At 39.7% G+C, this 14850-nt stretch overlaps 1 protein-coding gene across 6 annotated transcripts in view; it reads right to left on the bottom strand.

Annotated features, from left to right (window-relative positions):
* The window catches only part of NFX1 (nuclear transcription factor, X-box binding 1), a 95158-nt gene extending 82619 nt beyond the window's left edge, over nt 1-12539 (bottom strand). For 4 of the 6 annotated variants that reach the window (XR_012471879.1, XM_074203161.1, XM_074203160.1 and 1 more), the window contains exons 1-3: nt 6317-10370; nt 3550-3711; nt 273-350 (exon numbers count right to left, since the gene is read on the bottom strand). Coding sequence is in view for 5 of the 6 variants with exons in the window: in XM_074203161.1 (XP_074059262.1) it covers nt 273-350; nt 3550-3711; nt 6317-7565 (1489 nt within the window). In the remaining variant the exon portion in view is untranslated. Of the gene's footprint in view, nt 1-272; nt 351-3549; nt 3712-6316; nt 10371-12454 lie in introns of those variants that run through there. The other 2 variants (XM_074203162.1, XM_074203163.1) reach the window with 2 other exon arrangements.
* Between the last annotated feature and the right edge of the window lie 2311 nt (nt 12540-14850).

Genomic DNA, 14850 nt, shown 5'->3' with positions numbered 1-14850 from the left:
TCTTTTAAAGTTCTGAAGATTCTGTTCTATCCCCTCATCTCTCAACACTAGTTTTAGTTCATGCCTGGATTACCTGACAAGCTTTTTAACACTCTCCCTGCTTGCCAATTCATTTGCACATCACTGCCAAAAAAAAAAAAAACACCATCCCAAAGACCAAACAATTTAAGCTTCTTTTGATAGAATATGAGGATTGTCTTATAGTTTGGGCTATGAAACTGACTTAGGTGTAATTTACTCCAAGATTTCTCTCATACATAATCAATACTCACCACAGAAACAAGTATATGTACTAGGAACTTGGGCTGAAACATTTTGACAAGCCGGACATCGCCAGCCTCTGTGAGCATCTGTCAAAAGAAAATGTTAAGTAAAATGAATTTCTTTTCTTTCAAAAGTACATCATAAATCACAAAATTCAAGAGGTAGTACTAAAAATATTTTCTCCATTACATGTATTTGTCATTTTAAGAATTAGTAACACCCCTGTGTGGCCTTGGGCAAGCCACTTAACCCCATTTGCCTTGCAAAAAAAAAAATTAGTAACAGACAATATGTGAATTTGTAAAGAAAGTTACATTTATCTTTTTAGATACAGTTACAATGCAGATTAAGCATCAATCTCTACCTAATTTTTACTATCAAGTGTAAAAAAAAAATCAGTGTAGGCACATCATGGAAGTAGGAAGAACAGGGATTGAATAAGGAGCTAGAAAAATCAAATTGCAGGTTGGAGATCTACAATTTAAAACACCAGCAGCATTTGCTTTATACTCAAAAGTGAACAAACTTTGAGAAAAATCTCTTATGATAAATATTAATTGGTCATTCCAGAATAAAGCATTCCAAAATTCAGTAGATAGTAGCATATAGAGTCCTGCTAAGGCTCTCACAACCACCTGAAGAAACTAGGAAAAACCTTGTTCATTCTATGTAGAAAAATGATTTGGATACTGGTGTGTATTGTCTATTAATATAATGGAGAAGCCAGTTAAAACCCTCAGCAGTTCATCTCTGAACACAGCCATTAATTTCAGATAAAGTTCTATTTTTCCTCAATCTCCCATAATTCCAATGCTTTCCCCTTTCTGTACTGTATCATTTGATTGTTTCTTCAAGACTAGGAAAAACTCTACTTTAAATCATTTATTAAAAGATTCTTATTCAAACCAGATTTAGCTGATAGCATATACCACATAGAACTCCAGATCTGGAGTCAGAAAGACTTGAGTTCAAATTCAATTTTAGAAACTAGCTGTGTGAGTCTGAGTAAGCCACTTACCCTGTTTGCCTCCGTTTCTACAACTGTAAAAAGGATATAAAAATAAAACATATCTCAAAGGACTGGAGAATCAAGTAAAATAAACTCAGTGCCTGGCATAAAGTGGGCACCATAAAAATGCTTGTTCCCTTCCCCTTCAGTGGTTCTCTCCTCTATAACATGTAATCAATAAAGGAAATAATGCATGCCCTAGTCATTAATTGCAAGAATATTAGTGGATTCTTTCTTTGATCTGATTATAATGAATCTTTTATAAAAAACATCACAAGACTTCAAGGGTCTGTCATTTTCTTTAGGAATTTCTGTGGGATGGGGTGGCTAGGTGGCACAGTGGATAGAGCATTGGCCCTGGAGTCAGGAGTGCCTGGGTTCAAATCCAGCCTCAGACACTTAATAATTACCTAACTGTGTGGCCTTGGGCAAGCCACTTAATCCCATTTGCCTTGCAAAAATCTAAAAAAAAAAAAAAAAAAAAAAAATTCTGTTGGGGCAGCTAGGTAGTGCAGTAGATAGAGTACCAGCCCTGGAGTCAGGAGGATCTGAGTTCAAGTCCATCCCCAGACATTTAATAATTGCCTAGCTGTGTGACCTTAGGCAAGTCACTTAACCCCACTGCCTTAAATAAAAAAATTTAAAAAAAAAAAGAATTTCTCTCAAAAGAGATATTCTCTCTCCTAACTAAACTAGTCCTCAGATAATGATAGTTTAAGCCCTTACTTGAAGTCTTTTCTGCCCAAGAGAACTTACATTCTACTGACTTAGGCTTTAGAAGCTCAATTACTTCTCTACTCTGAGGTATTTAGGTAGTATTTTATTCCTTGAGAAATAATCTGCTTTCTTCTAGTTCTTGCTCAATCACCCTCCATGATGAAAGAATCAAGTCAGTAGATTATATCTTTGAACTGACTAGATGTTTGTATAAACTGTATTTTTCCCTTAGCAGTAGCTCCTAAGTTTCCTAAATGTCATACCATGCTTCTACTATTCAATATCCTAACCTTTGAGGCCCTCAACCCATGGGGGAATTAAGTTTACCTCTAAGATTAAATATATATATATAAATTCTTATATTCTCTGATCCCAGTTTTGTCATTTCAGACTGGGGCTGCCACTAAAATGATCAGTCTTCATAGTCTGGAATTAAAAGAGGGTGAGGAATACCCAAGGTAATTTATATGCATATATGTATTTATGTGTATGTGTGTGTATATGTATATATTTCTGTAGGTGTATTTTATCTTTCATTTCATTCGAAGACAAGGAAAATTTCAAAGCATTGATTTTTTCCCAAGTTTCATATTTATAAACACACGATCTCTGTCCCTTATAGAGCAAAAATCTTGTTTAAATTTTTTAATGACAGGTACTAAATGTAAGTATAAACAAAAAACAAATCTTTATAAGACTGATAAAAAGCAGCAATTATTCTTTTACTAGTTTTCATTTCTATTCTGAAAGTTAATTAAAGAAAATAAAAAAAAATAAGTCTTATTTACTACTGCCTTAAAATTGAAACAAGTGCTATGTACAACCAGAAACATGTTTGGAGGAGTGTTTCCTCAATTCTTTAATAAAGAGTAAAAGTGTTTTTTATTGAAAGACATTCATGCATGTTTCATGCTACTGAAATTGACCACAAGAATCAGAGCTCTTTTTATAGCCATTTGGAGAGAGCAGATGAAGAAAAATGACCCCACCCAAGATGGAAACTGGAAAGGGAATCTTTAATTCCAATAGCCTAAACAATTCAACCATCTCAGCTGCTACCGGAGATAGGAAAAACACTGGCTGGCTAATAAAATTCAAAGAGCTTTTAAAACCAGATTAAAATTGTGGTAGCTTGTGTCAGGTCTCAGAAGAAATCTGACTTCAAAATAAAGACTCAGAATGAATTACAAAGAAGTATCTAATCAGTTCTAGGAGCAGAATAAGGGGTTAGATTGAGGTAGAATTTTTATGATTGTAGATAAGAGTAGTACCAACTAGTATCTATCTAGGCATTAATTTCCTTAAATTCTCCCGTATTAGTCACAACTTTCAATAAAATACTCTTTAATATTATTATGTTTAACCATTTAAATTAAGATTTATACCAATACTTTGGTTTGATTTAATCTTAAAATTTCAGATGATATAGTAAAGATTGAACCAGCAAGTATACTATTAACTTTACATGAAACATCGAAGAGGAAGAGTGGTTTGAGTCTCAGATTTTAAAATATAAACAAAAGTGGTAAAATTAAGATTATAATAGAGAACATACAGACCTTCTGCTTGTGAAGCTGGTGATCTTGCCCATTTCTTAATGCAATTCAAATGAAATACATGGTAACAGCTCTGACAATTCCAAACTGGTGCCGTCATTCGAACCACTTCACAACACACCATACATTCATATTTCTCTGTGGTTAACTGTTCTATTAAAGACCCTTAAAAAAACAAAAAACATACACATTCAGAGATCAAGTTATTATATGTATTCTAGTTCCATATATTATATACTATTCAAACTGATGATATTAACAGATAAAACTTAAGTTATTTGGAAAGGAAATAACCCCTCATTTAAGACAAGGAATATGAAATCAAGGAATATTTTGAAGTGAAGCTTTTAAAAAAGGGATACTCACAGGTGCATATCTTCATGGATAAATGAGCATTGCCTGGGTTGCCTAGTAACCAATCACTATTTATATTTAGAGGCAAAGCTCAAGCTATAAAACCTGCATGACTTCTGCAGCATACGGATATTTACTGTGACACAACTACCATAGGGATTCCCCAGCCCCACCTCAAGAAAACAGTAGGTTCTGAAACTATCTATAATTATAAGTCCTCTAAAAAGATTAGCTTGGTGGATTTCAAGTGACCTACCCAGCCAATCTGTTCCCAGACATCTGGGGCATCTCTGAAAGGGTGAGAAAGATTTAGTTTTTGAGCAGAGGAATTTCATTTTTGCCTTTGTTTTCCACACCTAGCATAGTACTTTATACATAGCTTTATATTTCCTGAAGAGCAGCCAAGGTTAAAATATGTCTGTTATAGAATTGACAATAAAATTTAGAAAATTTGAGACTTTGGATTACACGTAATGAGAATCACCACTATTGAGAATTATTAGGTGTGAAAAGTCACTGACCATCTGGAATATCCAATCCTTCAAACTCAGGGTTGGTCATACTCTGAAATGCCTCTCACTGGTTCTAACCATAGGTAGGAAAATATAAAGACCAATTTAGGTCCTATTTAAGGATAAACTCCCTGACAATTACAGCTGTGCAAGAAGACTGAGCAGCTGCCTCTGGAAGTTCAACACTGAAGGCAGAAGGATTATTTCTCACATTGGAAGTACCCTTCTTTCCTATAACCTTTCCCTCTGATCATTTGGCTTGTTTCTCCCATACAACCTCTGTTTTAAGGAGGCCCAGGCCAAACACATCTTCATTTCTATCTAGACTAGATTATATAGGACCTTTTCTACCATGTCATAGAAAGTTCATCCCCTTGGAAGCTCATTCTACCTTTGGACTACAGTTCTTGTCATTCTGAAAGCACCCTACTCCCTGATCTTCAGCCTCTCCATCTAATTGGCTAGATACTTCCAGAATCTTTATTTTAAGAAGGTACAGGTCAAACATGTCTTCATCCCTCTCCATGGGGCACTGATCTCCATAGGAGGCACTGCTGACTCCTCTCTATAGTACTTTCCCCACCAAGCCCAAAGTTAGGTAGCTTCTCCTTCCCTTCTGAAATTCCTTTTATGTGTTATCTTTCCCCTTTGGTATGCAAGTTCATTAAAGGCAAGGACTAGTGGTTAGGACTATTTAAATTTGTACTTCCATAACTTTTGTGATGAACTTATCACAAAGAATGTGTTGGAACACAGACTGAAGCACATTGTTTATTATTATTTTTTTGGGGGGGGTGCAGGGCAAATGGGGCTGGGTGGACTGCCTGGGGCCACATAGCAGGGTGACCATTAGGTGTCTGAGGCTGAATTTGGACCCAGGTGCTCTGGGCTCAAGGGCCAGTGCTCTGTCCACCACCCAGCCACCCCTACTATTATTACTATTTTATTTTATTTTGGGTCTTTTTTCCTTTTTTTCGGTTTTTGCAGGGCAGTGGGGTTGGGGTGGCTTGCATGTCACACAGCTGGGTGATTGTTGGGTGTACGGGGCCGGATATGGGCTCGGGTGCTCCTGGCTCCAGGGCTGGTGCTCAGTCCACTGCACCACCTGGCCATACCTACAATTATTACTATTATTTTTTTATTTTAATTTTTTCTCTCCCCTTTTATCGCTCAAGCAAGTCTATATTTTTTTGGGAGAGGGAGTGTTTTGTTTACTCTTAAACAAGAATACTTTATTAATGTATAAAAAAACATTATTTGTACAAAATGAGAATAAATGCTAAATTATATAAAAAAAATTTGTACTTCCAGCTCTCTGCACAGTAGCAGGCAGTGTCATAAGTGCTTAATCAATGCTTGTTGACTTGATTGGTAAGGATTATTGGACAAAGATTCTGTAGAAGGAATTTGTTTTGGCCACTACTGAACTAGATGACCTCTGAGGGCTCTTTAGAGATTTTAGATTTCTATTTGTATCCTAGTTCTTCCACTTGACAGTTATGAGACCATAAGTAAAGAACTCTAAGCCTGTTTCATTACCTATAAAATGATACTAATAATAATTTCATTGCCTCCCTTGCTAGATTATTGTAAATATTAAATAAGTCTAATGAGCATTAAGTGTTTTATAATGTTTAAAGTTCTATGTAAATATAAGATACAATGACTCACTCTCCCCCTCCACCCTCCACCCTCCACCCCCCCACACACACACACACACACTTGCCCAGTTCCTCAATGGCAGTTCCAACTTGGACCTTCTAACTCTACAATGACCACAAAGCCAGACATTTACATTAACTTTTTGTTCTGCTTGAGGGAGGGGGTAGAAAGATCACACTTTTGAAAGCTGAAAAAAAATAAAATTTAATTTAAAATAAAAAACCTCTTTTAGTTGAATTTACCTGTATGTGTTTCTTTATTTTTTGGCACATCACTCGGCTTGCTCCAAATGAGTGGAGAAGCTGCTTTAGATTCTTTCTGGAGCCTTCTTCCAGAGTATTTCTCCATTTCAAACCTTTTATGGGTTTTGCTCGTAGTGGCCAAGTTACGATCATCACCAACAGATTTTTTAGGTCTTTCATTAAACTTGTCTTTAGTGATATAGGAAAGAGAATTCTTAAGTCTTGTATTTTTATTCTTCTGACCCTCGTATAGTTTCTGAATCTCTCTATCTGGCTGTGGCTTATTCCACCCAGTCTCCCAGGGATAATTTTTATTTATATATCTTTTATGTTCATTGTTTCTAGATGCATCAAAGGCCAATTTTTCTGTGACTGCTTCTGAAGAGTCAGTTTGGGCAGCACCTACAGGTCTCATGTTCTCAGACACCCTATCTTTCTGTTTAGGTGTCATTCTGTTAGTCCCTTCATACCTTGGCTTTCCCCCCTTTGATTTTGGGCCCCGTCCTGATACAGATGTCATATATGCCATTTTCTTTGGCTTTGCACCTTTGTGGTCCATACTAGCTACTTCTTTCTCACTCTCTGAAGAGTATACATTGCTGGGTTCACTAGAATTTGCTTCCAATTCTGACCCTGTTGCTATTTCTAAGGCATCTATTCGGGTACCCTGGTCAGGAGGAGCCTGGACTGCCTGGGCTCTGGTATAATTCCTGTCACTTCTCCATTTGTGCCACTGCTGGTTTTGAAAGCCATGGTTCTTTGGTGTTTTACTAGAATTCTGGAAAGAACTTTGCTTGCCCTTATATTTGTTTCCTTGATGATTATAATTTTGTTGATTTGGTGAATCTTCATGGTGAGGATCTTGACTAGAAAGCTGACAAAAAGGTGGTGAATTATTACTTCTATTGTGAATTCTACTAGATTCCAGTCTTCTTTGAATTCTGCAATTTAGATCAGGATTTTGTCTTTCATGTGGAATGAAATCAGCTGTGTCTGTACTGACACTTAAAGTACCTATTAGATGAAAAATTGACATGTCAGTCACTAAATTAGTTACCAGTGAAGGTCCAGGAGAATCTGAGCCAGGCCATACTGGTCTGAATATAGGCCATACCCCTAAAATGAGATGTGTCTGAAAGGAAAAAAATATATACATATGTATAAACCGCAAAATAATTACACAAAACCACTGCATGAATCTTCCCACCAAAAAGTAAATAGGTTTTTGCTGCACAAAAATGTAACCCATCAGAATGAATTAAAGAAAATCTAAGAAAGTAGGAGATTTTAGAATAACAAACCAACTGAGTTTTTTTTGAAGGTTAACAACAAATTTCCACTTTTCCCCATCTCCCTCCTCTCTCACTTAATTCCTAGGCAGCTCTTCACAAAATTGTTATGTTTGGAAAAACACCTTACTGCTAGGATTCACTGGTTTAGTCTCTTTTTTGGCTGCCTTTCACCTTCTATGACATCAAGTTCTAAAAAGCTGGGTCTAAATTTACAAGGAATAGCCCTCCAGTCACCTCTCCAAAAGAGTACACCAGAAACTAAGCTCAAAAACAAAGAGCACACTCTTTTCAAAGGAAGATTCCTGGGGATGCCCTCTTAGCCCTTCTCCAGCCTGGGGAGAGGGTGGAGAGAAGAGTAGGGATTAAGATATAACAAATTCAAAAGCATGATAACAGACTATATTTGAGTTTTACACAAGTCATATTTTGCCACAACATAGTCTGAAAATCCACTGTGATGGTAGTTTTTCTGATTCTACTCTCCATTATATTTGCAAAACTCTTTCAGTGATTCCCTAATAATTTTCAAATTCATAATTAAGGCCTCTAACACTACTTTTCCAGCTTTAGTGTCTATTATTCTGTTCAATACACTCTATACTTCAACTAGGTCTTCATCATGAAAAATGTCTGCATGCTTTCAAATTTAGACTGTCTTCTAATGTCCTTCCTCAACACCCTTGGTTTGCTAAACTGTTTACCCTTCCTTTAAAGGCCACCTCCTCCAGGAGGCCATCATGTGATCTATCAGAACACAGTGAGACTCTCTAGTGTATTCATTATGGAATAGTGTCCCATTACTATCTGTTATAGCTTATCCTGGCCTTGTTTGATCTAAACTTCTGACATCTCTCAGTGTCAAATAGTGGGGGATCAAGAAAATACCAGAAACATGATAAACCTAGGCAAAATCTCCCCAAGAAGAAGATGGGTACAGTTAGGTTATTTTGAATTGGCTGACCCATTAGTTCCAAAATGGTTGATTAGTTAATTGATGTCTATGGGTAAAGAGGTCTCTGAATACCAAAAGCTTGTCCTTGATCCTGTTTTGTTCAAGTTATGGAGTCTTCTTTTTGTCTCTAGTATAAAATACAAATTCTGTAGTCTAGGACATCCACAATCTGCCTCCAGACTACCTTGGGAAATTTATTTCATGTAAATTCCCTTTACACATACTACATTCCTACTAAACAGAATAATCAGTTATTCCTAGAAATTAGGATTCTGTTTCCTGCTTCTGACTTTGCATAAGAATATTTTCCATGCCTCTAAAGCATTCCTTCCTCACCTCCACCTCTTAGAGTCCTTATTTACTTTCCCCTAGCTGTCAGTCCTTTCTCCCTATGAGAGAGGTATAAATGTAAGTAAGTAGATCTTGAAGTCAGGAAGACCTATTCCAATCCTAACTTGGGCATTTGCTAGTTTGTGAGCCCAGGCACAGCATTTAACTGCTCTGTGATTCAGTTTTCTCATATTAAAATTAAGAGGATTGACCACTTCTCTCAAATTTCCTTGTTTATCTGTGTACATAGTATATCTTTCAATAGAATGTAAGTTCCTTGATGACATGGGTTGTTTTTATTTTTGACTTTGCATCTCCAGCCCAATGCCTTCCACTTAGAAGTATTTAATAAATATTACTAACTTGAATAAAGACATACAAGACATTTGATTAAAGATGGAAATATACAGGTAACATGAAGCTGAAATAGATGGCATGCCAGAATTAGGCTCCCAAAAGATCCTGACAGGCTAGAATGGTGAACTGAAGTAAATAAGATGATATTAATAGATTAATAGATTTTAACTTGCATGAAAGTTAAAAAATCATTGCACAAGATGGGGAAGATATCCTAGCTTTCCTCACATTAACTAAGTAAATAGAGGGATTTTAGTATACTGCTAGCTTGATGAATCAGCAGTGAAATGCAGCAGCCAGAACATCTATTGAGATATTGGGCAGCATAATGAAAGACAGTGTCCAAAACAAGAAAAGCAATGGTCCTGCAACCCTCAAACTGACCGGATCTGGAGTCTTGTGCCCAATTATGAGCACCACAATTGAGAAAAGACATTGACATACTGAAGCACTACCAAAAAAGAACACATGGGAATGAGAAATTCAGAATTATATTATGTAAGGAACAGTTGAATGATTAACCTGGAAAGACAGCTTGACAGGGAACATGAAAGTTGTTTTCAACTATCTCAAGGTCTGTCAGGTTGAAAGGCATGTAAACCCTTGTGCATACTCCAGAGAAAAAGTAATACCAGCTAATGAAAGTTACTACAAGGGGGCGGCTAAGTGGTGTAGTGGATAAAGCACCAGCCCTGGAGTCAGGAGTACCTGGGTTCAAATCAGGTCTCAGACACTTCATAATTACCTAGCCATGTGGCTTGGGCAAGCCACTTAACCCCGTTTGCCTTGCAAAAAAAACTAAAAAAAAAAGTTACTACAAGGAGGCAGATTTTTAGTCAATATTTGGAAAAGTTTCCTAATAATTAGAGTTGCTCCAAAATGAAATGGGATGACTTGAGAAGTGGTGAAAGATTTTACAATGGTAGAATTCTGGGAGTTGCTAAACAAAGCAACCAGTTTGAAAAACATGGAGTGCAGGGACAGCTAGGTGGTTTAGTAGATAGAGTTCTGGTCCTGGAAGTCAGGAGGACCTGAGTTCAAATCTAATTTCAGACACTTGATAACTACTAGCTGTGTGATCTGGGGCAAGTCACTTAACCCTTTGGTCTCACAGCAACCCTCCCTTTTCCCACTGCCCCACCCCCCCACTTGCCCCCCAAAAAAGAATAGGGAAAAACATAGGGTACAGCTAAAAGAGTAGTCAAAACTGCCAAAGTATAATAACTTTCTCAAAACTAGATTCCTGTTGAAAAGACTAATTTCTTTAAGGAGCTATTTTGCCACTAAGAAATTAAGACCCCTGGATATCTCTCCCATGTTAATGTCAAACTCAGGAAAACAATAATCAAGAAGCTGGAAGACATGTCCTTCCAGGAAGAGACAATAATTCTTCAGATAGTATTGTACAAAGATGACAGTCTTTTGAGGAGCAATTTGAGCAACTTAGTATTGTGCAATCTTCATCATCAAGCTATAAAGAAGGTTAATAATATTCCCTATTCTGTTTTTGCATAAATATTTCCCCTCTTTTCCAGTTCAGGGTGGTCATTACTTTAATGGCCTCCACCTAAAAAGTTGAGGCAAGATCCTAAAGAATAAAACTTTAAAAATGGCTAATCTATATTTTCTGTCATTTTATTTTAACCCCATAAGTTTTTTTACAGTTTTTAGGGTTCACAGTTTGGGGGCCATAATACTCAAATATGGACTAGAATTCTGAGCAGGGAAAGGTCCTCAATCTCTACAGAGACATGCTCCTTGGAAGGAAAGAGGTCTATAATTTTTCAAATCCCAGTTATATTCCAAACCAGTGTTTTAGTTGACAAAACATATGGTTTAGCTTGACAGAAGGCTTAAAGAGAGAAATGAATTGACAAGACCCATTAGGGTCTTAAGCCAAAGGGTCCTGAGTGATGTAATTAGTGGAAAGTCAGGACAATATGTGGAAGGAAATAGTTTGCAAAATGTGTTAATCTAGGAAAGACTAAGGGCTTAAAACAATAACCCCAAACACCAACCATCAATGAAGAGTAAATTAATAATCTACCTCAAGTCACAGAAAAAGCTTTCAAAAAGACAGATGAGGAAGATGACACATTCATTAGGATTAAATTCAATGAAACATTTATTATCCTAGAGAATCAAAGATAGATATGCTATGAACTTCACTTTCAAGGTCCTTATAATAGAATGGGAGTGAGGACAAAGAGAAGTACACAAAATTTGGAGACAAGGGAGTAGTAGGTCAAAAGTGCAAAGGGTTAGGCAGGTTATTACTAGAAACTTGAAGGGAGAGATCACTTTCCTAAGAAAAGGGAAAGATCAGATAGGGGAAAGCTGTCCTGAAGAAAGCACCTGTCCTGGGGATTTGAGGGAGGAAATTCACAGATTCAACAAATATTAAGCATCTAGGCGACAGGCAGTGTGTCATTCACTGAAGGGAGCTGAGGGAGGAGGGGAGGGCCTGGATCGCGCCTCTTCTTTGAGGAGCTTGCACTCCATGGGGATGCCCTTTCCAGCCAGAGTGGCATTATGAAATCTCCCTAAGATTTAAGAGGCACACACATACCATGGCATGCTTTGTCTCACAGGTCCTCCATGATGGTACTTCCTAAAAATATCTTCCTTTTCCTTCAACCTGTTAAGAGTCTAACCTGGAGGAGTACCTGGGTTCAAATCCGACCTCAGACACTTAATGACCTAGCTGGGTGGCCTTGGGCAAGCCGCTTAACCCTATTGCCTTGCAAAAACCTACAAAAAAAAAGAGTGTAGCCTGGCGATGGGCACTGTGGCGTGTAAAAGTCGGGGCGCTCCGGCGATCACGTTAATAAGAACAGTGGCACCACGCTCCGGCAGGGCTCAGGAAAGGGGGCATCGGGGGAGGCAGAGCCGCGCGCGCTCCGTGGAGGAGGCGGGCGCTGCGGCCGGGGCACACGGGGCGTCCGGGGCTGCCCGTGCGGAGGGAGAGCGGCCCGGGCTGCCCCGGCCCCCGGCGCCCCGCCCCCACCCCCCGGTCCGCGCGCGCTGTCCGAGCCCCGGGACCTCGCCTGCCCCTCTTTAACCGCCGGGGCCCCCGCGAGCCCAGCGAGGAATGCGGGGGGCTGCAGCAGCCCGCCTTCCGCTCTCGGCGGCCCCGGCCTCTCGAGCTGGCCCGAGCAGGGGGGAGGGGGGACGGGGAGGCGGCCGCGGCCCCGGCCAGAGCCCTACCTGAATCGGGCGCTGCCTCCGCCATTGCCTCTCGCGAGCAGACACTAGCACGGCGGAGCCCCGTCTCCCGTCACGTGGCTCCGGGCTTCCGGGGCGGGCCTCGCGGACGGAAGGGGAGGCGGGGCAGGCGGCTAGCGACCAATGGGGACGAGGCAAGGGCGTCGCCAATACCTCCACGGGCCCCGCCCCTCGCGGGTTCCATTGAGAGAGCCGGGGAAGGAACTTGAACTTGAACTTGGCTGTCTGGCTCCCATCTCTCCTGCCAGCCTCCGCCCCGGGGCAGGAGCCACCCGGATTAAGCGGCCGCTGTGGGTTGGGCCTCGCAAGAATGAAACGACCCCTGCTCTTAGAGTAGTTACATTCTATTTCCGGTCAGACCTTGTATCCGAGAGGCGACTATACAAAGTAAATAAATGTGGATTTGCGGTGCGGGGCCGGGGGGAGCATCACGGAACGATTCCTCGAGGGGATCAAGTCATTAAGAATTTATTAAAAGAGGCGCAGTGGATAAAGCACCGGCCGGGAGTCAAGAGGATCTGAGTTCAAATGCGGTCTCAGACATTTAATGATTACCTGACTGTCTGACCTTGGGCAAGCCACTTAACCCCATTGCCTTGCAAAAAAAACCTAAAAATAAACCAAAAAAAAATTATTAAACGAGGCGTAGTGGATAGAGCACCGACCCTGGAGTCAGGAGGACCCGAGTTCAAATCCGACCTCAGACACTTAATATTTACCTAGCTGTGTGTGGCCTTGGGCAAGCCACTTAACCCCGCTGCCTTGCCAAAAAAAGAAAGAAAGAAAACTAAAAAAAAGAATTTTTTTAAACGCTCATGATTTGCAATGCCATTTGAAAAAGAAGAAGAAAGGAGCCCCTGCTCTCAAGGAGCTCACAGTGTAATGGAGAGGCAGCTTGCAATCACCTAGGTACAGGCCTTAGAAAGGGTTCTTAGAAAATGAGAGTTAGCTGAAACTTGAAGGAAACGAGGAAGAAAAGATGAGGTAGTGTTTGAGCTGAGCTTTGGTTAAAAACTAGAGATTCTAAATGAAGTGAGGAGGGAGTTCATTCCAGGCACGGGGGGAGGGGCAGAGAAAATGCACCCCTCCCCCACTCCGGTTTGAGCAAAGGTTCAGGAGGGAGGAGACAGAATGTCTTGTTTGAGGAACAGTTTGACCAGATCAGAGAGTAAATCTTGAAAGGTTAGTTTAGAGTTAGATTGTGATGAGCTGTTAATACTAAACAGGAATTTTTATTTAATCTTACCAGGTAATAGGGGGCTCATGAATGAGCGTGTCAGGGTCAGCTTTAGGATCATTCCCTTTCCAGTTGTGTGAATCTTGAATTAGGGTAACAGCTTTACTAGTGGAGAAGAAGAGAATCAATATGAGAGATGTGAAAGTAAAAGCAACAAAACTTGACAACTACTTGGATAAAGAAGATGAGGATGAGGATGGAGAACTGAGAGTGATTCCAGGTTGTAAATAGAGAACTTTGGAAGAAAGGTAGGCTTGAAGGGAAAGATAATGAGTTCTATTTTGAACATGATTAAGTTTGAATTGTCTAAAAGACACACAATTTGAAATTTCGAGTACAGTAGTTGGCCACCTGTGGCTGGAGCCTATATGTATGCCAGGAGTTATTTATGTAGAGGTGATAATTAGACCAGAATTTCCTTCACAACATCTCCAAACAAGTGCTCACCTAACCTTTGTTCGAGGACCTCAAGTCTGAGGGTGAAGTACAATATCAATATTTGTGTAATCTCCATATAGAAGGGGTCCTTGACACCTTTCTTGGCCCTGAGAAACTCCTCAGAAATATAACTTTGGCTAGGTGCCTTTGGGTCTGAAAATAATCTAACAGGATTGACTCTGGGGGTCACAGATATACCATAAATTTGTCTAAGATTCACAAAGCACCCTTGTTAGCCTAATTAACTTGCTGTATCTGTAAAATTCCTGCTTCATCCCAGAACTGCCTCCCCTTCCCCAGATGTGACTGGAACCATAAGATAGTAATTTCACTCCCTCAAACCTATAGGAAGCCCTGGAATATGTGACTCTTTCCATCTCAGGAAACATGTTCAGACATAACACAGAGACCCTGACCCTTTCGCACTCTGTCTAGTCCTCTATCTATACTGAACCATATGTTTACATATGTTTGAAGTAGTATGATAAGAAGATATATCTAAGTACTATCTTTGCTTCTGTATCCTGCTTGCTCTCAGTACTACCCCCCCCCAAAAAAAACCACTATAAAAACCCTATCTCCTGAACACTGAGGTACTGTCTGATTTGGGTACTCTTCATCCTCAGGCAGTTCCCAGGAAATTAGATTTCCAAACTTATCAAATTTTGGTCTCCATCTTGCTCTTTGGGTTCAGTAAGGGCAA

Source organism: Macrotis lagotis, chromosome X (genome assembly GCF_037893015.1).
Source record: "Macrotis lagotis isolate mMagLag1 chromosome X, bilby.v1.9.chrom.fasta, whole genome shotgun sequence".
NCBI lineage: Eukaryota > Metazoa > Chordata > Mammalia > Peramelemorphia > Peramelidae > Macrotis > Macrotis lagotis.
This window is presented reverse-complemented; position numbering and strand designations above follow the sequence as displayed.